Source organism: Medicago truncatula, chromosome 1 (assembly GCF_003473485.1).
Source record: "Medicago truncatula cultivar Jemalong A17 chromosome 1, MtrunA17r5.0-ANR, whole genome shotgun sequence".
In the NCBI taxonomy this organism is placed as follows: domain Eukaryota; kingdom Viridiplantae; phylum Streptophyta; class Magnoliopsida; order Fabales; family Fabaceae; genus Medicago; species Medicago truncatula.
In genome coordinates this window covers 8,323,913-8,349,642 of record NC_053042.1, presented here as the reverse complement: position 1 = coordinate 8,349,642, position 25,730 = coordinate 8,323,913, and the positions used below count along the sequence as shown (strand labels likewise).

The following is a 25,730-nucleotide window of genomic DNA, read 5'->3' as shown; positions in this document are numbered from 1 at the left end:
CGAAGAGGAGAAATCATGACGCGATTTTGGATAACGGTCAGTGTTAGGTATTTGAGTATTGGCCTCATTGTTGCTAAAACAAATACTCATGTATGATGTTGGATACGATGTTCCAACATCCTGACACAGTTCAGTGAGCCTTGTTTATGTGCCTTGTTTTACCCGCGCTTTATCTTATCAAGGAATCCACGCCTATCTTCTTGTTGGCAAGACGCGTGTTTTTTGTCTATAGTATGTGAGATTTGTCCCTAAAGTATTGCAAGTATTTTAGGAAAATTTGGATGTGTTTGGTTTGTTCCTAAAGATGTTCCGACAATTTAGGAGTTACTTTATTTGTTATTGATTCTTGTCACATGGATCAGCTTGAGGATCTACAGTTCTGAAGCCCAACAAGACTATTTAGTATGTATTGCTTCAGTATGTATACAAGACTGCAAGACCTAATTCATTATTCAAGCCGTCGTATCAAGAATAGAGTTTTTAGGGTTTTGAGTCTTTGTTATTTGTGAGTCTTTTCTTGTATCGCTTTGATACATGATAAGGATTGAGTTTTAGTGTTTGTTAATTGTGAGACTTTCTTGTATCACCTTGATGCAAGCATAAGACTATTTTATTGAGTTGTAACTTGTTGCTACTCCTAAGCTTTGAAGCATGGAGGTAGTTTGTCTTTGAAGGTAACTTCACCATATTGAGTTGTAATTTGATAATCACGGGGGTTGTGATTGATTGAGGGAAGTGAGATGGGATCTCAGATCTAGGAATTCCTAGGTTGAAGTTAAGACGGGTAGGTCCTTGGTCTAGAGTTGTAAACAAGGAGTTTGTTGAGAACTTACAATAAGGACTACAATAGTGGGTTTCCTTCCTGGCTTGGTCGCCTCCGGAGTAGGTGTGTTTGTCACCGAACTAGGTTAACAATTCTCATGAGCCTTTTATTTTCTTGTGTTTTACTTTTACGTATTTTGCTTTGGTTAGCACGATGTTTAAACATTAAACTCAACATTCATATTTGTGTGTCTGGTGTTGGAACATCTTAAAGCTAACGTGCTAGAATTTCAGTCAGTTTGTACTATGTACAAACTCACAAATCGAGGCATGATGGTATTGAATCGTGACACGATTTTCTCGGGACCTATGCACTATTTAAGGCTTCATTCTTCACTTTTTTTTGGAGAGTTATAAGATATAGAAACTTGGAAAATCAAAGGAGAGAACTTTAGGGTTGGGCATCTTTGATGAGAGTTTTTTCTTGTGTTGGGAACCATTTGTAAACACCTTGGGTAGTGAGATCTCATTAGAGGAAGAATAAAAAAACTTCCTTTAGTGTTTTCTCTTTGGATTCATTGTGAGTGCGGGTGACTTAAATAATTGATAGAAATTAGAATTTGTTCTTTGTGAGCGATTATGTTAATTTCTTGTAACATATTTGTATCATTCTTATCATAGTGGATCAGAGAGTTATTCTCTTTCCTCCAAAGTAGGTCATTTTGCATCGAACTGGGTAAACAATGTTGGTGTGTTGTCTCCTTCCCTTCTTGCTTATCTCTGTTGCTTTGATTATGTGTCTGATGTTGCTTCATACTTAGATCTAGGTCTGTTTGTTGTTGCTTGAGACTACTTTATTCATTGATTACTATTTCCTTTAATCTACACATCTAAGTTCTATTGGTATTATTATTAGTTTGAATTCACAACATAATTCAATATAATCGTATATATCAATATCATGTTGCGTCAATTGTCAAACACAAACTTGTGTCCAACACTGCGATCCGCCTAATTTGAGAAGAATATATGTGCTTCAATGCTAGACATTTACGCTAGCATCCAACTAAATACTTATTCATGTAATTGTATTCATTCATTAATTTAGTTTCTCGGATTATTGACGTCTATGCGTGAGTATCATATCTGGTTACATATTTGGAGTATATATTACGTGGGTTAACTTTTTATACAAGTTAAAATTAAGTTACTTGTGCATTTATGCTTGCTTGATGAACGAAAACTAATTATGCTCGTTCTGTATTACCTTGGAAAAAAAAGTATTACTGTCAAGTTTTCAAACCTATTCAAGTATACCATGTGGCATATACATCGTATTCATCAAAAGAAAAAGTAATTTATGCAACAAGCTAGAGAAAAGAAGACTGCACTCAATTCCATAAATTATACCACCGGAATGGCATTATTATACAGACTGTATGTATAAAATATTGGTGAAGCATCAAACAAAATACTTTATCCATTTTAAAATATAAGCGAAAATCCGAATACTTCACATATTATTCAAATGTAACATGGATGCATCTTCTTCTATTGATCAAGATATTGTGACTCTTGGCTTATGTTTCAGGGAGGAAAATAGAGTTGTGTCTATGCTAAAACGTTGGTCTAGTCACCCTGATTAAGTCCGGACTCAGCTATCAATATGGTGGAGAAGTGTTGGGACCATATTGAAAACACGTGTCTCTCCCAATTCACCGTCCACACTTTTTCTTCATTCACCCTCGTTGTCCGCCGCCGCCACCACCGTCGCATAGTCACTGTATTTTAGTAAAAGCTAACGACATAGCAACCATAAGGATTTGTCAAAAAAAAAAAACATAAGGAATAGGGTTGATCACATCCAAATCGATTTAAAATAAAATCAAAAACCAATTTAAATAAAACAAAAATCGCACTAAACTTCCTTTAAAAAAAAAATCGTGCTAAACTGAAATTTATTGAATGTGTTCAAATGTGCTTTTGTGAAAATCAATAAGATCAGATTTTAGATTCCTTTTTTAAATCCAAATCGAATTGATTATATAAATATTAATAATTGTTTATTTTGTTTAGTATAATATATTGCTTTAATATATTATTGTTGGGTGTTTGAATTTTTTTTAACAATGCTTGTTACTTAAATTTAGTTTTTTTTTTTAATTTCATATGTTTTAAAAAATAGTTTTGCTAACCAGTGCCCTAACGGCAATGATTAAGGAATCCAGATGTAGAAGTTTTGTCTTGAAAATATAAGATGTTACATTTGACTAAATAATGATTATACAACGTTTTATTAAAATCTTAATTGTTTTAGTTGATTAACCAATGCCCTTGGGGCACTAGTTAGCTTTCTCCTTAAAAAAATGTAATCGATTATGTTCATTCTTAATTGTACCATATAATTGTTCATTTTTAGTGTATTAAATGTTTCTTTTGCATCAACTTTATGATTTTAAAGTGCCTTTATAATATGAATATTGATAGATTTTTTACAAAATTGTAAAATGGACATCTAAATACCGATCCAAATTAAATCACATTAAACTGAATTGAACATTTATTTTAAAAGTCATCCAAATCACATTTAGGGTATTTTTTTTATTAGATAATTTCGTTTCATAACCGATCCAAAACGTGTCATGAACACACATAAGAGAGAGTGCAAGGAATACACCAAAATATACAAAGGAAATTCAAGTTTATTTTGCATTTTGATTTACAACAATTAATGAGAAAGGACAAAGACTAAACCCACTCCCAAACCAATAAGTCTATATATCAAGTTCAGTGTTAATAAAAAAATTAAAAACCAAAATTCTCCCTAAACAATCTCCACCACTTTTAGATGATGGATGTGCCAGACACATCACAAAGCATGTTTCAAAGTGTTGAAACTTGAAAGTACAGCCAAGTTAAATTACTACTCTAATCCAAGTCAAACAGAATGCGGTACTATTAGAGATATAGAAAATGTAACAACTCTTTAACCGTCATTATTATTTCTATTTCACTTTTCTATACTTTTCTAATATCTCTAAATTCTAATAGGTACTGCACCAGTCATTCCAAACTCCCACACTTTGATAGATACCTCAACCTTCCACACTTGCAAAATCAAATTTCATTCAACAATGAGTACAAAATTGCCCGAGAAAGCAAGAAACGGGGACGATACACGGAAATACAGCAAACCAGACACATCAAGACTTGCAATCCTATATTTACACAATCCTTCCATAAAAAATATCGGTCTATTCTTCATCTGATTTGGTTGGCATAGTCTGATTAGTTGTTTTGGATTAACTCCCTAGTTTGCAATTTTTGTTTGTTATTGTTGATCGGATTTATGATGATGTAATTGTTACTTTTTTTTACTCCTTTCTAAAGGGAAATTGTATACCAAAACATAATAAACACAATGGATAAAATAAAATAATTTCCCTTTTAATCTATCCTTACAAATGGACATGTGATCAAGCATCAAAATATTATCTCTTGTCTATAGAGTTTTCAGAAGTTCATCCATTCCAAAGTTGCTTTAAGTCAAGCATCTTATTAAAATAGGTAATACCAAACAATTGTTACAAGTCTTCCTTTAACCTGCAGTCTCGTGCTTGTATGGCCTCAAGAACCCTCTTATTGCGATGTAAATTTGGTTTTCCTAGAAGCTTTCGAGAGCTGTTCATTGACATGTCTTGTGTGCACCGGCGACCATTCCCCACCCTCGTCAGCCTCAGACGTTACATGTCCACCAGCTTCTGTACGGTTTGTCTCCGAACCAGATCGTACTAGGAGATGTATGCTCTGATACCATTTGTAACATCCCAAACAGCTTCCAGGATTTTCGACCAACCCTACAGACTAACACGAGTCTTTTTAACGTGTTTTGTCCTCACTTGCAAGCTTTACTTTTCAAAAGGTCACCCATCCCAAAATTGCTTCAAGTCAAGCACGCTTAACTGTGGAGTCTTTATGAAATGGACTACCAAAAAGAAGGTGTGTAACACCCCGTTTTCCCAACTTGAAATCTTTTGCATAAATCAGAGTAAAACAACTAAACAGGATGCTACACTTCTTTCAAATCTGAATATAGTAAAATTCCTAATTATCTCAATCATCAAATTAAATCTTATTGCAGCGTAAATTATTTCAACATTTAAAACAACCTTGGCACAAAAGCCTCAAGGTAAAATCTCATAAAATTATTCCAACAACATGTTCATAAAATAATACGTAAGGAACATAAAGCAACAACAAAAATCTCATCTCGTTACATATCAGAGCACCTAAGACACACGTGAGAGAATCCACTCACGACCGCAACTATTCTTGGTTACCTGCAAGTTACCCAATTGTGAGGGCAACATTTCCAAGCAAAGGGGGTGAGATTTCACATTCAAATAATAATAAGCATATAATTCATCGAAAGCATTTAACAACTTAAATTTCATCATTTAATATCATTAACTCTTCATATAAATACTTCATTAATAACTCAATCAACTTCTAATCATCATTAACTTCATATTCATCACATTATATACAACGTCATACAGCACGTAATAGTCAAATCATAAACATAATCATATAACAACATAATCATCACATCATAAACATCATCTTATAACATCATATTCTTCACATCATAAACATTATCATATAACAACATAAACATCATTTTGTAACAACATAAACATCACAACATAAACATCATCTTATAACATCATATACTTCACATCATAAACATCATCTTATAACATCATAAACATCACAACATAAACATCATTTTGTAACAACATAAACATCACATCATAAACATCATCATATAACAATATAAACAACAATGATTAATAAATATTAATACTTCACATAGTTCTTCATTAACAACTCATTGATAAATGACAACTTAACGACAACGACTATGCAACATCTACGACTTCAACTCGATAATGCAATTACATCTTCTTAATCATGCATGTGGTACCAACCAGGACATCAAGCCCTCAACATAAAGAGCATAAATACACTCACAGGGCATCAAACCCTCAACGTAAAGAGCAAAAGCTCACAGGGCATCAAGCCCTCAACTTCAAATGAGTATGCGTGGACTCAACAACGTACAACTTAAACAACTCTACAACTTATATGACTCCAATATCTTGGAATAACAACTTACAACTTTACAACTTAGACCAACACTTGCAACTTAATAACAATAATGGTTCAACAAGAGCAGAAACATCAACATAAATATCTTGCAACATAACAACATCAATAACAACAACTTGAATGATATATACAATAATAATTTCTATATCATACATTTTCAACACCTTATAAATATCTTAAACTAACCAACAATCATTAATCATTTGATTCAGGCTCTCTATAAGTCTATAACTTAATAACAACTTCCATTCCTATCCCAAGATCAACTCACAACATAGGTTAAATACTCTTAAACGCCTTAATTGAACCTATAGTACTTCTAGTTTTGAGGTTTGGAATTATCTCATAAGTTTTGGATTAACTTAGAAATGGTTATGCTGAATTTTCATAAGATTTTACTAAGACCTCCTTGGAGTATTTTCATCATATCTCAAAAATTAAAAATCATTTTCAAGCCAAACCAAAGCCATTGGAAAGCTAACAAAATTATCTAAAACTTTCATGTTAACACCAAAGGCCAATTCAAAACATAAACGTGTGAAAAAGACGCAAGAATGCGAAACAGGGTATGCTGTCATTGTGCAGCTCGCGAGGCGAGTAAGTTTAATCATTGTGGCGAGTTGCGAGAGACAACTCTACGGGAACAGACCAGTTTTCAGCCAAAAACCCAATTTTTCATCCACCAAAACTCCAAATTTGATAGGAAACTTAACCTATGATTAATCTGCAACTTGGACACCAATTATTACCCTAATTCATCAGATTATCTACTCTTAAATCAACCAATTACAACTTCTAAACCTAATTCCCAAAACATCAAAAATATCAACAACTACAAGGTTAAACCCTTTTTCAGAATTATACCACTCATTATTAGATAAAGCTAGTCACACCCTTACCTTAGGATAATCGATCGGCAGCCCTTCCTCTTTGGTTCTTCTCCTCTCTTGTTTTCTCCCTTTTCTCCAAGAACAGGCTTCACGTAATCCTTATTTTCTAATTCTAACTCTCCCTTTTTATAAAAATCCTTAACCTACTTATTTTCTCTTATTCCAAATATGCCCTCCAAGTCTCAATATTGTATTCTAATATATATATAATATAAAATATTTCTATAACAAATATATCTCTATAACAAATATATTTCTATAATATATAGATATATATATTTACACCAAATAAGAAATATATTTCTACACTAGATAACATATATTTCTACACAAAATAACATATTTTTACACAAAATAACATAATATTTCTACACCAAATAACATAATATTATACTAATAAAAACCAACATATAACATAACAAAATATCACTCATCAAAACAAATCGACTAAATTATAAAAAGACATCTAAACTCAATAAAATAAATAAATAATAAAATAGGGCGTTACAAAGTGCATCTTTTATGAAAATATGTTTGGAATGCAAAAATATGTTCCAAGTGAGTTTTTTTTTTTTTTTTTTGCATTATCTTATAACCTAGCTTTAGTAAAAAAAATCATTTTATATGTGTATATTTATCAATTAGTAAATCTTTCTTAAAAAAATAATAAATGAATTTATTCATTTGAATATTTATATTTTAAATATCATTCTTTTATATAAATTTATACTTTTATCTAGATTCAATGAACTACAACAATATTTAATTCGTGATCAACTGAATTGTGATTTATTTTAGGTATTATCTTTCGTTTGGATAAGATAAATTGTGTAAAGGTATTAAATGAATTTTTTTAGCATAAATGTAATGTATGTATTAAATATTTTTACATTTTATATGTAAAAAATATGTTAAATATGCATTGCGCTCCTTAAGGATTTTATTTGCTTATATATATTGAAACGAATTTTTATGTATCATGATGAGAAAGTTAGTTAATATGACAATTTTGAAAACCAATAACTATTTTTAAAATGTGCTTTACTTTTACGTTTTGTGCGGGGTGAATCACTTTTGATTTAATATTAACTCTCATTTTGACTTATTAAAAAAAAAATAACTATTTTTAAAATATCTACATTAATGTTGTGTTTTTTTTTTTTTTGAAGGATTAATGTTGTGTTTCTATTAAATATATTTTTTTATTTTATTTGCAAAATATCGTTAAATAAACGTACCACACTCGTCGCGAAATTTAAGTGTTTATATTTACCGAAGCAGATTTTTATGTACCGATATGAGAAAGTCGATATGATAAAATTTTCAAAACTTGTGATTATTTTTTCGTTGAGTTACGAGCGTATTTAAAAAAAATATATAAACTTGAATTCAACGATATTTTTTTTTGCTAAGCAGAGAGTAAGGACAGACATCAAGAGGAAACACCGACACCCCATGAAACCTCAATCCTATGCCGCCAAACTCTAAAAACTTATTAATAAAGGAAAATATATATATACAAGAAGAGGGGGGGATTAGATCAAAACCCTCAGAAAAAAAAAAAAAAAAACAAAGGAAAAAGTGTGAACAATCTACAAAAGACTACGGGAATCTGTAGTTCGGCAAGTCAATCCTGTCACGAAAGAAATTCATATGCAACTCCGTCGGAAGGGTGTCTAAGCAAATTGAAACCTGAACTGCATGACCCATGTTTGCCAATCTTTCAGCACAATAATTACCTTCACGGAAAATATGTGAGGAAATGACCTAAACCCCAAGGTTGTGGGCATTATGCCATCTGTTCCGAAGCAAATACGAGACTAAAGAAGAATTCGAAAATATCATCAAAGCACTAGTGGAGTCACTCTCCAACCATATATTCCTCCTCCCTCGAAAGGCCACATATTCCAAAGCAATAGTGAAGGCAAGAATTTCATAGTGCAACCCCGACACAATACCAATATTACAAGAAAAGGCACCAAGAAATGTACCTAATGAGTCCTGAAAGAGCCCGCCACAGGCCGCATGACCGCCAAGAACTTAACCATCAGTATTCACTTTCAAGCAAGGAGAGGACGGGGCTTTCCACAACACCATAGTGACTTCCTTAACTTTACGGCAATGTGTAGAAACCACAAAAGAGTCAAGAAAAGGGGAATCAGACGACAAACATTTTCCAACCAAGGCATAGCCAGACATAGCAATCAAAGAATGAAGACGCACTCTTGCTCATATGAATTCAACAAAATCATATCTTCTACCAAGATATTCAGTTGGCGAAGCAGAAGCCCCTATAAATAAATTTAGGAATAAATGAAACTCTTTTTACTTCCAGAACAAGTAGCAAAAAAATTATTAATAGTTTCACATCTTTATTATTTCCATACTTAGTCCGTTTTAACATTTTTGTTTAAATTTTTTTATATCTATACTATATATAACTAGCGAAAATACGAGCACTCACGTGCTCGTCTTTCCTCTCTTTTTACTGTGCTAACGTGTGTAAATTATGAAGAGTATTTTATATGATTGCATACCAAAATATTTCAGAATATATTCCAAAAATTATGAACAATATTTCAGATCAAAGTACTAAAATATATTAGATTGCATACCAAAATATTTCAGAATGTATTCCAAAATATTCTATAATGCGTTTCAAAATATTTTAGTAAAACTTGAGGACTAAGAAAACACTTTCTAATAATAATTAGATTAATTATTTAATTTATCATTTCCAAATAATAAAATATATATCAATATATATATTTTCTCCGGTGCTTACTTCGTTCACATAATTATGTACGTCCATCAGAGGTACAAACCCACTATATAAGCACTACTAATGTGTGTGCTCCATCCGATGTGGGACTTCCTCTCTTTCTACCCAACGTGGGAATTTGTGTTTATTTTTTTAACTCAATTTCCACACATGTTTCAACAGATCATGGCTGAAAATATGTTGTGGAAGATAGATTCCAACAATGGAAATGGTATGCCCTTGTGACTTATTTATGGTAATAGCAAAATTTAGTCTAATAAAAAATTGTTATCTACTAAGCACAAAAGGAAGTCTTGAACTCGCAATTGTTTTTAATTTAGGGTTAATGTTACGCAACAATATTAAAATTCATGCATTCCTTGGTTAAAATAAATAAATCCTATGAATTTTTTAAATTTTTACCTTTAACTTTTTTTTTAACCGAAGGATGCATGAATTTTAATTTTTTTAATCAATGCATGAATGTGAGATTTATTTTTAAGCGAAAGTCAAATATTTTGGTTCTTCATCATTAAATTGTATAACAACAACATATATGAAAGAAAAAAAAATCTAGGAAAGGTTCCATATATGAAATTGAAGTCATCAAACTTTCGAATAATTGACAAATCTCAATGACCCAAATAGTATGGGCTAGAGATTTTATCTCTTTTTTGTTTTCTTGAAATAAACTAAATAAAACAAATATTAATGAATCCATAATAATTTAACAATAAAATAATATTTTGTTTTTTGAGATTTTGCCTCAACATAGTTTTGAAAAATTTACACATCGACGTTCTCATACCGGTACATAAAAATCTACTTCCGCAAATATAAACACATAAATTCTGCGATGAGTGTGGTGCAATTATTTGACGAAGAAAAAAAAAAGAGGTTTGAAGAGTAATTGGATTAGAGGAGAAATTTAAATAATGTGATGGTTTAAATTGTAAAACATCATTAATTTAAAATGGGGTAAATATGCAAATATATAATGAAATACATGTTAAATTTTTGCAAAATAAGATAATAAATATGATTATTCTAATGGAGTAGTACACATGGAAAATTTTGATTGGTTTGGATAAACTGCTCGTGAGTTTTCAAAGGCACTTAGGCCTCACCTTTATTTATTGATATTGAAATATTGATCAAACAAACTGGTTCATATATTTTTGAAGTAGAGGGACTATAATCCTTTTGTACATGGCTTCTGTGGGGTGAAAACTGTCCCAAAACACATATTCTGAATCATTGGAACAAGTGTGTGCTAAACGATTGCATAAAAACGCTACCTCCACTCTTCCTGTGCCACAACACCCTCGATCTGCATTTAAAAACCCTGCACAAATAAAGTGACAATTTGATAATTAAAAGTAGAAATTTGTCACAAAAAAAATAATAATAATAATAATGAAAAGTAAAAGTAAAATCCAACTAACAAATTGAAATTTGGAATTACCATATTTTTGTTCATTCGCAATGACATCTTGTATAGGACTGTAAACATCCAAGTAAACAATTCTGCTATTTGATAAGTTCTGTTTAAGGGAATCAATCTCCTTTGATAACTTGTCATTATATAACATTGTTGCATTGCTTATCTTTTCTACACATTTTCTTTCAAATCCTCCGGCCAATGTTCTCTGCATTGGCACACACCCTAATGGTGGCACATTGAATATTCCAATCCGTCTTGCCCCTAGTTTGTATATTTCCTTTCAATTGAAATGAGAGGGAAAAATAAATACATTACATTGTGTATAATATAAGTTGTAATATTAAAATAACCTATATGTGATGTGATTGAGATGAAGATGAAACTTAATCATACCTTGGTGAAATTAGAAGCTAAACTAACTAAAAAGTCAGCGTATGAAGAAAATTCAGGATATTTTATTTGCCTCACACGACTTATGAAATATGTGTTGGAAATGTCGTTGCTGCCAAATTCAACAAAGAAAACACTATTGGCTATGATGAACTTTGTTCTATTCTCTCCAACGAGTGCATTAAGCTTCCCAATATATTCTTTGAATGAGTCTAGCTGGCTCGATAAAGATATAGCGGTCTGGTTATGTTATATACAAAAGAAACAACATTAGAAAGAAAAAAATATATATAACACACACAGTCACACACACACACACACATATATATATATATATTTTTTTTATTTTTTGTTGACAAGTCACATATATATGTAGTATTGTTGTTGTATAAAATTATGTGCATAAACAATACCAGTAATTTTGATGTCAAATCATCATATCCAGCGCCACCAGATGCAAAGCACACACCAGTGGTCAATTCACTAGGTTGGAGCTTAGGATCCAAGTAAGGGGGTAGAAATTCTTTAATGCCTAATTCTTCAACTGAAATATTTTTATAAAAAAATAGAGACTTAGTAATTTAAATTGATTATAAGTCAGCTGAAAATATCACCTCCCTTTTTTTCTTTATCGTAAAAACAAACATGCTAATAAACTTCTATTCCAATTTATTATATTTTTTTTGCAAAAATAAGTCACATTGTGAATTCTTGTAGCAAAACAAAAAAAATATATCCGATGCACATTAACTTAAGGAACAAAGATGCAGGCCATATCTGAGGCAGAGCGAAGAGGGCGACCACCCTAGGTCCCAAAATCTTAGAAACGGCCCTGCAAAGATGGATTTCAACTTAAGCACAAGGCCACTATTCAAATGACTCACTATCATTACAAATTAATTTTTATTTAGTAACCCAATTTCAAATCAAATTTTTGTTAAAAAGCTAACTAAAAAAATTAAATTCAATGAACCACCATTATATTGTCTTTTTTTTTTTTTTTTTTACAAGATTATACTATCTCTTTAAAATCCTAATGTGTTGCCAAAAAAATTGAGATGAGAATATGTATACCTATAAGGTCTGATGGAACCTTTCCGTTGCTAAATCGACCTGTTGCAATCCCTCCTGGAAAATCTTTTCCATATGGTGCAAAATCGCATCGAGCTATTGTTTTTTTAAAGTTGTTATTTCCTGTATCCGTAATTGAATCTCCAAACACAAACACTGCTGGAATTGAAACATTTGGTTGAAGTTTGACTATAGCCTTTGTTTCAAAGCAAACAACTAAAAACAATATCAAGTGGAGAAGGATAGTGTAAATTAAATTCATAGAAAAATCCATGAATAACATAGAAATGTAGATTTGGCTCTTTGTATATTAACAAGTGGAATTATATATAACTCTAATTGCTGCTATACATAGTAGAGTTTAATGACGATGTATTGGCTGTATACAACTCTTTTACAATCTTTATTCATCTACCTATTTTATACACATACTATAAATCACTAAACTTTACTAAACAATTTGTAGCTCATTAGGGTAAGGTACCGTTAATTAGGGTATTTATTTGGAAGAGCAACAATTTGGAAAACGGATCCTCTCTTCTAAACATTCTCTCCAATATGATTGTAGAAGATTTCTTTCCAATATTTTTTCGTTAATAACAATTGAAGTATGATTGTTTTTCTCTCTACAAAATCAAGATTGTGGTACCAAAATAAAATGACATTAATTTTTTTCTTTTTACGAAAACAAAAAATAACATTAGTTAGTAAGTTTTTTTTTTTTTTTTTTTACAAATTAGTTAGTATTTATTTAAAATTTACAAAAAGAAATTAGTTAAATCAAATCAATTCCTTTCCACTACCAAAAAAAAAAAATATCATTTCCTTTCCTATATTATTACAAATCACAAACAAAAAATACAAAGCTTTTCATATTGAAATCAACTAGTGTTTGAGCCGTCCTCGTGAACTTAGCTCAGTTGGTAAGGACAATACATAATATATGCAAGGTCCGGGGTTCAAACCCCGACCACCACAAAAAAAAAAAAAAAAAAAAAAAAAAAAAAAAAAATGGTGTTTGAGCCCATTCCAAGCAGAGTTGTTCAAAATCGAACCAATCCAATAGAAAAACCGTAAACCGAACCAAAACAAAAACCACATTTGGTTTGGATGTATTTAGATCACTTTTTTACTCAACCACATGATTTGGTTCAATTTACGGTTTTTATGGTTCGGTTGACGGTTTTTATTTTATCAACCGAACCAAACCAAATAAAACCGCAACACAAGAAAAACATTAATTAAATATATATCATCTAGACCAATATTTATATAAACTCAATGGAAACTTTTATAAAATGACATATATTTTCTTTTGTTAAGTTTCTTCTTTGATTTTTTATTTCAAACTATATATATGTGCTATATGAACTTTTAAAGAATGAAGAAATCTTAGTCTTTTGCATTTCTTAAAAAATGGAATTACTTTTTGTCCACATTTTTAATTTGGTCTATGATGTTTAGCGAAAATTAATTTGTAATGTTGGATGAAATTAAAAACATTGTCGGAAACATTACTGGAAATATGTTGTGTTTTAGCTTTTTAACTTGATTTTAATGTTGTAAACAAAAAATTGCATTGTCTGGTAAGAAACCGCACCAACCGATCCAACCCAAACCGTATTAGTTTGGTTTAAAAGTCAACCAAACCAAACCAACCCGCATATTTTGTTTATCTTGCGGTTCAGATGACTTTTAGCCTCAAAACCGAACCAAACCGCACCGCGTACACCCCTGATTCCAAGCATAGGGAAAAAAATGTAAATATAAAATTTTATTGAATTTTAAATAAATTTGAAGGACAATTTACACCAACAGAAAATACATAAAATTAGAATATATTGAAAATAAAATTATTTATATAACATCTACATAAATATAACAAAACAGTAAGAACTTTCTATTTTTTAACAATCCAAAATAGCCCACCGAAATTGATACCAAAGAAAATCGAACATGAGACCTTAAAAAGAACATATTATAACGTCTAAGTCAAATCATCATGCTAACCCAAATAGATTAGCAATAGAATAAAGAACTTCATAAAAGCATGAGGGCAACTTCACAAAAGAACTAGAGTGGCGAAAAGTTGGAGCACTTACCTTGAACCTTTTGCTAGACTCAACATGTTTCTCTTCAGCTTGTTTTTCTTGTTTCCTAGGATCACCAATTAAAATTGTTTCTTAAATCAACAATATCTTCATATGAGCCTTGTTAGTCCAGGATGAACTCAGAAAATCCAGAGCTTGTTGGGTCTTAGTAGAAACTAGCCCTAAATTGTTTCTTAAATCAACAATATCTTCATATGAGTCTTGTTGTTTTACGGGTTCAGAAACGTACCTTTTTAATAAAATCGAAATCACCATCGAAGATATTACCATGTTGAGTCTTCTTGAAGTCCTATCGGGTTGAGTCACGACCAGGTCGCTTTCTTTAAGACGTTTCACCGACACTATCCGAGTTTGTGCAAGGTAGACTAACAATTGTGTGCCTCCAAGATAAAACAACCCAGTTCACATGTTCGATTAAGTATTGCACTGTAAATAATCGTTCGAGAAATAACACCCTCTAATATGGTACTAAGACCACTCTTAAATACTGAAACCAATATGGTATTGTGATCACTCTATTATGGTGTTGAGACCACTCAAATATGTTGTTATCACCATTCTAATTTTAACTTCTCCAACTATGGTACTATGACCACTCAAATATGGTGCTACGACCATTCTAACATCTAACTTCTCCATGAATAAAAGAAGAATATATATTTTTAAGATCATCTTTATTATACCGTAAAAGGGACCATGATCTTAAAATAATATTTATTCTAAAGAGACATGAATAATTGAAGGGACTATGCTCTTAAGACCATTCTTATTTTCGAAAGGACAATAAACCGAATAAGGACTATGGTCTTAAGAACATTCTTAATTCTGAAGAGACAGAAGGAGTAGAAAAAGGATAAGGACTTGTCAACACAAGTCGAAGGAGGAGAAGAGAAGAAAAGCACAGGAAGCATCAATTATGAATTTCAGTGTGTAGCTCTCTATTTATAGAGAAAGTTCACAACTAATAAGTGATAAACTTTGTGAGCAAGTAATTCTCATATTAGATCTAGTACAAAAATATCTAAAATTGAGTCTCAAAATATATCATATTGATACAAAAATATTTTATTAAGAACATAAATATATTTCCGATCATGCACTTAAATATATTAGATTGTCTACCAAAATATTTCAGATTGTGTTCCAAAATATTCTAGATTGCGTTCCAAAATATTTTAGCAAAACTTGGGGGGCTAAGAAAACACTTTCTTTGGTAGTGTTACAAAGTAACGAGGATAAAAGAGGGAGAGCCAAAATTAAGTTCCAAGCTTATCTCTCAAAATGAGAGATTTCAAGCCTGGCGGAGGGCAGTTCCAGCGAGTAGAGCACCTTGCATGTGATCTTTCTTTAGCCATAAAATCTGCACAAGTATTTTGTTCCCTAAGAACATGCACCAATGTTGTATTACCATTTCCATGTAAAACATCTTTAATATAAGGATGTCAGTAGCATAAGATAAGTGTGCAAGGTATGACCACGACCATCAGTAAGCATGTCAACTGCTTCCAAACAATCATTCTCACAAATAATGTTGGCATAGCCTTTTAGACTACAAAAATCAAGACCTATCTGGATAGTACGTAACTCAGCTAATAATGCACCACCTCCAACTTCATAGTGAGAAAAACTAGTTATCGAATCTCCGTCGTGGTTGCGCACAACACCACCAGCACCTAAATAACCAAAATCTTCTAAAAAGCTACCATCAATATTGAGTTTAAGTGTACCTTCCAAACGGGAATCCAATAAACTAAAAGGCGTGATGAGTGTGGGTCCAAACCAAGATTGTAGAAGATTCCATTAGTTAACTGCAAATATTGAGTTTTGACTTTGCTTATTATTAATTGATTACATTAGTTAACTACAAATGCTATATACATATTAGTTCATAGTAATTCATTCATTCATTATTCTTCTAAAAGAGAAGTGTAATTCATAACTTTTTTTCATAGAGTAATCTTCGATTACTGTGTCCTCGTGATCTTAACTCAGTTGGTATGGACAATGCATAATGTATGCAAGGTTTGAGGTTCAAAATCCAACCACCGCCAAAAAAAAATGCGAAAAAATCTTTGATTTCTCTTTTATATTTTATTTCATTATCTCTTCTTTTTTTTCCTTTTGTTTTGATAAAGTATTTTTTTTTCCTTTTTATATATTACTTTTCTAAACTTTTAGCGGTTAATATTAGAATTGGTAAGTCAGTATGTGTTGTTTCAATTGATAAAAAAATTTATGCATACAACATAATTGCATAGGTTTAGCTCTTGCTTCGATTATATTTGCAAAATTTTATCCAACTAAATCGGTTATGCTTGACCATAAAAAATAAATAAGCGATCTTTTAAAAAATTGCTCGAAACTAAAAGTCATATTATGTATCCATTAGTCTATCAACTTTTGAACTTGACAATGATTTTACTCGTTGGCACAACAACTGTCAAACGGTCCTTTTATGCTATGAAGGTTGTGAAAACTAGATTGTGTAATCAAATGAAGATGAATGAATGAATGATTGTCTTGTGACTTATATTGAGAGACATATTAGACAATATTGATAATAGGTTGATTGTTCAACAATTTCAGAACATGTAAAATGGTAAATGACAATTGTGGAGTATTTGAGTCCGGTATAATTTTTTCTTTTACAATCATTACAAAAAAAAATTCAATATAGATGATTTTTATAATATTATTTCAATTGATAATTAAAGTTCAAAAATTTGAACTTGACTAGGGATCGTGACAACGCCACTGAAGATTGGTAAAACGAATTCAAACCTGGCCATTAGGTTTTTCTTTTAGAGTGTGGGGGCAAAAGTGAGGAGACCATGTCCACATACAACTGCTATAGACAAACGCTCATCAAAACAAATCGGAAGTGGAAGCATTCTCGCCGTTACCTATTTACAAAATTATATGGTTTGCCATACATTCACATGGCTGCACGGAGAGTCTTATATTTTGGGTAGGTTAATCGTAACTTCGCAAGGTCTGGAGCTTCTCCGAAATGTGAATGGTGGAGCCATGGAGGATTTTAGTAGCTCTGTTGCGGTTTCAAGTTATCGGAAGTTGCGCACTACAGGCTACGACGTTGGCGACAGAGGGAGACGGCCGACAACAACAGAGGGCTATATCCTCCCAATTGATTTTTCATCTTTTTTTCTTTCTTGATATGAGTTGACGATTAAAGATGTTGAATTTGTTCTCCTTTTCTTACTTTTTGAGTTGTGCATTTTGGTGGTTCAATGGTTATGGTAGTAGTTTGGTGTTAGAAGTTAGTGGCAGAAAAGAGAGGAAGTTGACGCAAGTCTTATGACTATTTGTTTGAGAGATGAATTTTGTGTGGCTAATGAAAGGTTTGGTGTTTGATTTTGTTTTAATGGAGTTTTGATGCTTCATATGTTGAATGCGAGAGATGAGGGCCTTTGAGATATGAAAATTAATCATTACTTTATAAAATGACACAAACCTGGTGTGCCGGTAACCAGCATTTTAAAAAGAGTAACTTGGCTTAATTTAGAAGCATGTGTTCATCCGCGTTTGTTAGAGCGTTAGCTCCTAGCACTTCTCCCACATACAAAGGATTCCAAATTTGAGATTCCAAGAACTCACCGATCAAATGGAGCACATTTCCTCAAGAATTGAGAAAATAAATTCGAATAAATTGTTGCCAACACGGAATAAGTTGTCAATTTGTGATGGATTTCCAAATATGAATAGGGTTTCTATTAGATATTTTGAAGTGGGTGATTTATCTCCTATCTTCAAAATCAACCTCCCATGCAGGTTCTTTATGAATCCTTCGACTCCCTTTGATGTATATGTCCTCAGAGATTTCGATTGTAATCTAGTAACCTTTCAAATAGGGTGAGGGTAAGTCAGTGATGGTGAAATTTGCGATATTGCTCATTGCTCGATTGAAGAAGGATTACTTTAGTTATGGTTGTCGAGGTTGAATCATGTTTTTGAGAAGAGGTGGTGGAGTAGTAGTTGCAACTGTTCTTGGAGGTTGTCAGAGTTGAGAAACCTCCGAAGGATAAATCGGATGGGGTAACTTATATTACAGTACTATGAAAAGAGCGTGCTTGATAAGAATTTATTTTTGGGGTTAATAGTGTTTTTCACCCCTGTAATATAGGTCATTTTCGGTTTTCGCCCCTATAAAATTTTCGGTTTTCGCCCCTATAAAATTTTCGGTTTGAATTGCATCATTGTAAAACTTTTTTTTTTTCTGGAAAACACCCCTCCCCCATCCAACTTAGCAAATTCGCTTACGTGGCGCTGATTTGGTATTTTTTTAATTGCCCATGTGTAAAAAATATATCCACATCAAATTTTATTTTTAAAATATTTAAAAATAAATTTTAAAAAATCTAAAAAATCATAAAAATATTCAGTTTTTTTTTTCAAAAATTTAAAAAATCGAAAAATAATTTTTAAAAAATTCAGAAAAAATATTAAGATTTTTTCCCAAATATAAAAAAAAAAAAAAAAAACAGAAAAATAGTCATTTTTTTTTGGAAAAATCGAAAAAAAAAAAAACTGTTAAGATTTTTTTTTGATTAAAAAGATTTTAAAAAATTCTGGAATATAATTTTCAAAATACAAAAAAAGTAAATTTTCAAAATTAAAAAAAAGGTCAGATTTTTAAAAACATTGTGGAAAAAAACATAATTTTTAATAATCTGAATACAAATTTAGAGGGTTTTAAAAAAGTCGTGGAAATTTCATTTTTCCTAGAATTAAGCTTTTCCTTAGAGGAGGTAGAAATCATAAATCTTATATTTGTGGAATGAAATGATTTTTTTTCCAATATTTTATTAAAATTGTGGAATAAAATTTTCGAATAAAAAATCTGAATTTTTTCTATATTTGTATACAGATTTTTAAAAATTTCAGATTTTTTTTTTAAAAAAAAAAATCTGACTTCGTTTGTAATTTTGACAATTTGCTTTTTCTTATTTTGAAAATTAAATTCCAAAATTTTTTAAAATATTTTTCATTTTTAAAAAAATATGATTATATTTTCTGATTTTTTTCTAATTTCTGAAAAATAAAATCTTTTTTTTTTATTTTTAAATTTTTTGGAAACAAATATGACTATTTTTTTGTTTTTTTATATTTTGGAAAAATCTTAATATTTTTTTGAATTTTTTAAAAATTAATTTTCGATTTTTTAAATTTTTGGAAAAAATTACTGAATATTTTTATGTTTTTTTGGATTTTTTATTTTTTAAAATTTATTTTTAAATATTTTTATGTTTTATATTTTTTACACATGGCCAATTAAAAAAATTAAAAAATGAAAAAAAAATGTCAAGTCAGCGCCACGTAAGCGAATTTGCTGAGTTGGATGGGGGAGGGGTGTTTTCCGAAAAAAAAAAAGTTTTACAAGGATGCAATTCAAACCGAAAATTTTATAGGGGCGAAAACTGAAAATGACCTATATTACAGGGGTGAAAAACTCTATTAACCCTTATTTTTGTAAGTGACTTCAGTGGGGTGAAAACTGTCCCAAAACACATATTCCGAATCATTGGAACATAAAGGTTCATACCCATGTGTTTGGTAAAAAAATTAGATTTTCTAGAAATGTTTTAGAAATTATTTAAAAATGGAAATAAATGTGAGTGGTAGTGAAAATTTATAGCAAGTTGAGTTTTATTTACATGGGAATGTTAGATTCTCATCCTTTAATAAGTATATGGATAACAATAGAAGAAATCACGTGTAGATAACATTCATGGGAATATAACATTCCTAGGAACAAATTTTTAAAACTTAAAACAAACATGTGAATGTTGCATTTCTAATCTCACATTTTCGGGAATCATATTACAAACCTTGAAACAAACACACCCTTACTAATTTGTAGTGCATTTGGGCAAGGTAACATTAATTATGGTACTGATATGTTGTGGTGAAGCTAAGGAAATTTTACGCGGGGGTCAAATGTAAAGAAAAAAATAAAATATTTTTAAAATCAACATTTAAATTTTACACGGTGGCCAATTTTATTCATAATTGATTGTATAATACTAATATAATATATTTTTCAATGTAAGCAAATAAGTTATTTACAAGAAATTCATTATCTGTTTAATTTGTTTCTAACTATTGTTCTAACAATTTTTATTCTTAAAAAAGTCTTCTCTATATTTGTTGTTAGAACTGGAAATGTCAAATTAAAACAAATAAATATCTCAAATAAATTTGTTTAGGGTAGCTAAATATTTTTTAATTTGAGTAGGTAAATAAATAAAACATATCAACTCATTTAAAAAGATAGTAATTTGAGGTAGCCTTGGCTCCCTCGTGATCTTGAAGGGCTACACCCCTGCTTATCTGGTATTGGTGATACAATCTCTTGGACAAAAGCGAAAACAAGTTCTCACAATTCATAGGAAACAATGCAACATAAGCACCAAAACAACATCAAGAGGTGTTCCGTGAGCATAGCTCAGTTGGTAGGATAATGCATTATTATATGCAGGGGTCGGGGTTCCAATCCCAGACACCCACTTATTCATCTTATAGGGTGTGTTTGGTTGTGAGAAGAAAATAAGAAGAGAGAAATAGGTGAGAGAGAGTAAGGGAAGAGAGAAACAGGTGAGAAATAGAGTAGATTTGAGATATTATTTGGTATAAGTGAGAGGGAAGAGAAATAGAGAAGAGAGAAGTGTTGATTATTTTTGAAAGTACAAGAATGTCCTTGAAAAAATCCTTTCATCAAATTATTTTATTTTTATTCAATTAATTAATTGAAATACCTCAATTATTAAACTGAATTTATTTTACTTAATTTTAATTTAATCAATAAAATAATTAATAGTTTATTAATATTAATTAAATAAACCCAAGAAAGAAAACAAAAAAGACACGTACAACAACATAGGTACAAGAGAAGGAGTGCTGCATCACAAATTAAAGGGTAGAATGGTAAAACTAAGAAAAACCAGCAGTTTCCCATGGCTTTCTTCGCTGTCCTGGAGAGAAACAAAAAGGTGGTAGGACCCACTAATATTTGATCTCTCTTCTCAATTTCTGTTGTGTTCCAAACTAAAGAAATGCCTGTTTCTCTTCAATCTCTCTCGTCCCTAACTCTCTCTTTCCTTTTTCTCTTCAACCAAACATAGTGATAAGGTGAATTCTAGCCACTAGACTACCTGACAAAAAAAAAAAAAAAAACAACATCAAGAGGTGTAATAACCAATAAAGACATATGGGTTAGACCACCAAATGCAAATCAAAACAAGATGTTGGACGATGCGCCTTCAACCACCACTAAGAATGAAGTTTAATTCGATCAATCACTTGCGCTTGGGACATTTCTTTTTTACCAAAAATCCATGAATTTCTCCCTTTCCAAACAACCTAGTTGCAGCCAATCAAATCAAGTGGAAACAATGACAGACACCCTTCTAAACAAATGAGGACCACCAAATTGTAAAACATGCATATCTACATCCATCATAAAGTCACAATACATATATATTATTGAAAGAGTTAAAAAGTAGAGTGATAAGACGGACTCAAATTTAATTCTCCCATTCGACAAATATTAATAAATTACCTATTAATAAACTACATTGACTTTAAAAAAAAACGTTTAGCATTGGGCTTTCCCTCTTTTGTACCAAAAAAACAAACGTTTAGCAATTATGTTTTTAAATATGTGTGAAAATTCATTTATAAATAAAGAAAAACAAAACTATAGGGACGTAAACCTATTCCAGTTGAATAAAAAGACGAAAAAAATCTTCATATAAGGATGTCAATCTTATATTATCGAACATGTACTTTAAAAAATATGTTTAGCGATATCATTATCATCAAATGAAAATTTGAAGATTACAAAATTATACAATTATTATTCTTTAAACAAGATGAAATTATACTATTATATATCCAAAAATTAAAATATGTCTCAAGATCTACAAATTATAATAATTTTTTATGAACAATTTTTTTTTTCAGAGGAGGGACAAATTATATTTGTTGACTACATTCCATGATATTTTGAAATGGTTTTTGTTTGTCCATTTTCATTTATATCTAAATATTTCTCTCTTTTTTTGCAAATATAAATTTAGTGTGAGGTGATGTTGCCTCATTTCAATGCATGGAAGACCTTCATGGTCAGAGAACAAATTAGCGGGAATAGCTAGTAACAAAAATAGAAACAAAAGATAAAAATTAAATGATATATGTATTGTATGATAATAGTAATCATATTTTTATTTTGATGTTAATCATTTGATTCCTAAAGGAATGAAGCTCTAGTCATCTGGAGTTCTCCCAAAAGATAAATAAAGTTTTGACAAAAATTATTCCAGTTAAAAATCGAATCCGATTCTTTCAAACAATTTTTTTAACAAGAACTCATAGCCACATGAGCGTAATTGGTTACAATAACATCATTTTAAATAACATTAGTCTGTTTTGACACATTTTTAAATAACATTAATCTCTTTTTACAAACTCTCAGGTAGAGTTCCAACGACCACAAGCAAATGCGATTGCTCGTGTATTTGCAGGAGAAACCATACTTTCAGTTAGTCCAACTACTTATTTTGAAGTATCCAATTGTATTAATTTTCTTATTATTAATGAAATGTTATAATCATTGTTTCCTTAAAAAGAAAACATTAGACCATCTACAATGGTGGGTGCTTCATCTATTTAGCATCATATTAAATAGGCACCCCCATTGTGGGGTATAATATATGGGTGGCTATGGAGAAGGGTGGTTATGGAAGCACCCTCTCCCTCTTCATTTTTCATGGGTCACATTTAATAAATTTTAATAAAATAAATAAATTTTGTTGAAATGTAATGATATAAAAATATTTGTAAAACCTATTTGATAATTTCTTTTGAGGTGCTGGATTGTAGAAAATTAATTTTGATTAAGTATTACTGTAAAATGAGTGATGTAAACATAAGAAATTAATTTAAGCATCCATTTTAAGGTGCTATCTTGTGGATGGTCTCAATTATCCCATAGAAAAAGCACTACTTATTTAAGTTAAAATTTGCTTAATTACTTACCTGTCTTAAGTTCCTCACACACACGCGCACATAACACATGTCATGTGTGACCCATGGGCCTAACCCAATCCATCACAGCTAGTGATGAAAATAGCAATTGCTTATCTCACATCTATTGGTTCTTAGAAACACATGGAAATGATCAAAAATACTATAGCGGTAGTTACCTATCGTCAGTTTTCTAGTTATAAGCCAACAATAGTTAACTACCGCTGAGTTTTTTAGTCATTTTCATGTGTTTTTAGGAAACAATGGATGTGAAAACTGCAAGTGTCGATGAAAATAGATCAGGTCGAGTCAGACTTTGCTTAAATAAACTAGGCGCAAGGTTTCTTACATCCATTTTATAGACGTTAATAAGCAAATAGTGCATACATTTTACATATTGTCTTTTTTAGCTAATATGGTCTCTTATTTTTTAATTTGAAATGAAATGAGAATAACAATAGTAAGATTAAAGAGTAATATAAAAAAGTATGTGTACTTGTTGGAATTGAAATAAGAGAGTAATATCAAGAATTTTGTAATTCATTGGAAATCCTAAATGGCATAAAAAATTGCAAATAAATAAATTATGGTATTAAAAATTTAAAATAACAGAAAATTTATTAATATAATGGAGTATGTGTAATTACACATATATAAATTGGTCTAATAGGCTTTTTCTATAAGGCTTAGCATGACATATTTAAAATTAATGAGCTTTTTAAGAAGTTTGAGTCTAACTTATTTACACAATGAATTAGGATGAGTCGAGCTTTAAATAGATCATCCTACCCCTACGCACAACCTTTTTACTTTTATTTTTTTAATTTAATTTGTTTGTGGACTCCACTTCTGAAGGGAACGCATCCAACATTCAGATAATTTTATTGTTCAGATTCACAAGATGAGATAATCTAACGCTTCTAAATAGTCTGTTGTGCATTTTGGTCCTATCGAGTTCTTTGTAAATTGATTGTCACCTTGTAAAGGACTGGTGCGTCTTCTCCCTGTTGCTTCTTCCTTGTAGGTCGTAGATGTCAACACTCACTTTTCAAAACTCATTCAATTATTACTACGTGAAATAGTGGTGAGACCTACACCCTCCGGTCACTAATATAAGCAAAAATTCACTTTTTAGATACATTCAATTAATGATGTATGTGGTCTTTATTATATGTCACATACATTATTAATTGAATGTATCTAAAAAGTGAATTTTTGCTTATATTTGTGACCGGAGGGTGTACATGTTTAAAATGATTGTTAAAAAGAAAGTGTTCTTACCGTTACACTTTTAGTAAAGTCTCACAAACATATCTCTTTCATGGTTTAATTGCGATTGCGAACCATGGCAGTAAAAATAACGGAGTTGAGTAAATGTTGACTCAATGTTCAGAAAGGACATATTCCACCCTCAAGCATGTGGATATAAACATAGTTTTAAAAATCGGATCGGGCCGACCAGTCAGACCGGGAACCGGTGGTATGTCCGATTCGAGCAGCTTAATGGATCAGTTGTGCATTTGAACCGATGAAAACCGGTGTGGCTCGGACAAAACCGGTAAGGCCGGTTTGGTGAACCGGACCGGTTCAACTGAAAAGTGACAAAAAGAAAGAAAAAAAAAACAGAAGGGATGGATGAAAAGATCAGATCTCATTCCTCGGCTTTCTTCCCAAGAGGTAAAAAAAAAAATGGAGTGGATGACCCATTTTTCCAAATACACCACTTTGTTATCTCAATTACATAAAATTGAAGAGGATGATGAGAAAAGTTTAGATCTGTTCTTTATTTTTGCATATGTGTCTTACATTTGTTGGAGAACTAGAGAGAAGGTGTAGTGTTTCTTTGGGTTAGAGAGAAAATAAGAAGAAGAAGGAGGCTCGGTAGTTTGTTTAAAGAAATGAGTGTTGGAGTAGTAGTATGTAATTAAGTTTACTAAAGTATTTGTAATAAAAATGAAAGCCTTTTATTAGGGAAAACATAAGGCTTTAATTGAGGTTTTACTTTTTTTTTTTTTTTTTGTCAAGAGAGGTTGTTACATTTTTATTCATTTACTAGACCATTGACCCGTATAGCACAAATATGAAAG

General features: G+C 30.9%; 1 protein-coding gene across 1 annotated transcript; it reads right to left on the bottom strand.

The window, feature by feature from the left end:
- Positions 1-10,739: 10,739 nt before the first annotated feature.
- LOC11415317 (GDSL esterase/lipase EXL1) lies at positions 10,740-12,764 on the bottom strand. The gene is made up of 5 exons (XM_024774241.1): positions 12,494-12,764; positions 11,833-11,963; positions 11,423-11,659; positions 11,051-11,306; positions 10,740-10,930 (listed from the first exon to the last, which is right to left on the bottom strand). Exons 1-5 carry the CDS (start codon positions 12,762-12,764, stop codon positions 10,740-10,742), a joined length of 1,086 nt encoding a protein of 361 aa, XP_024630009.1.
- Positions 12,765-25,730: the final 12,966 nt, after the last annotated feature.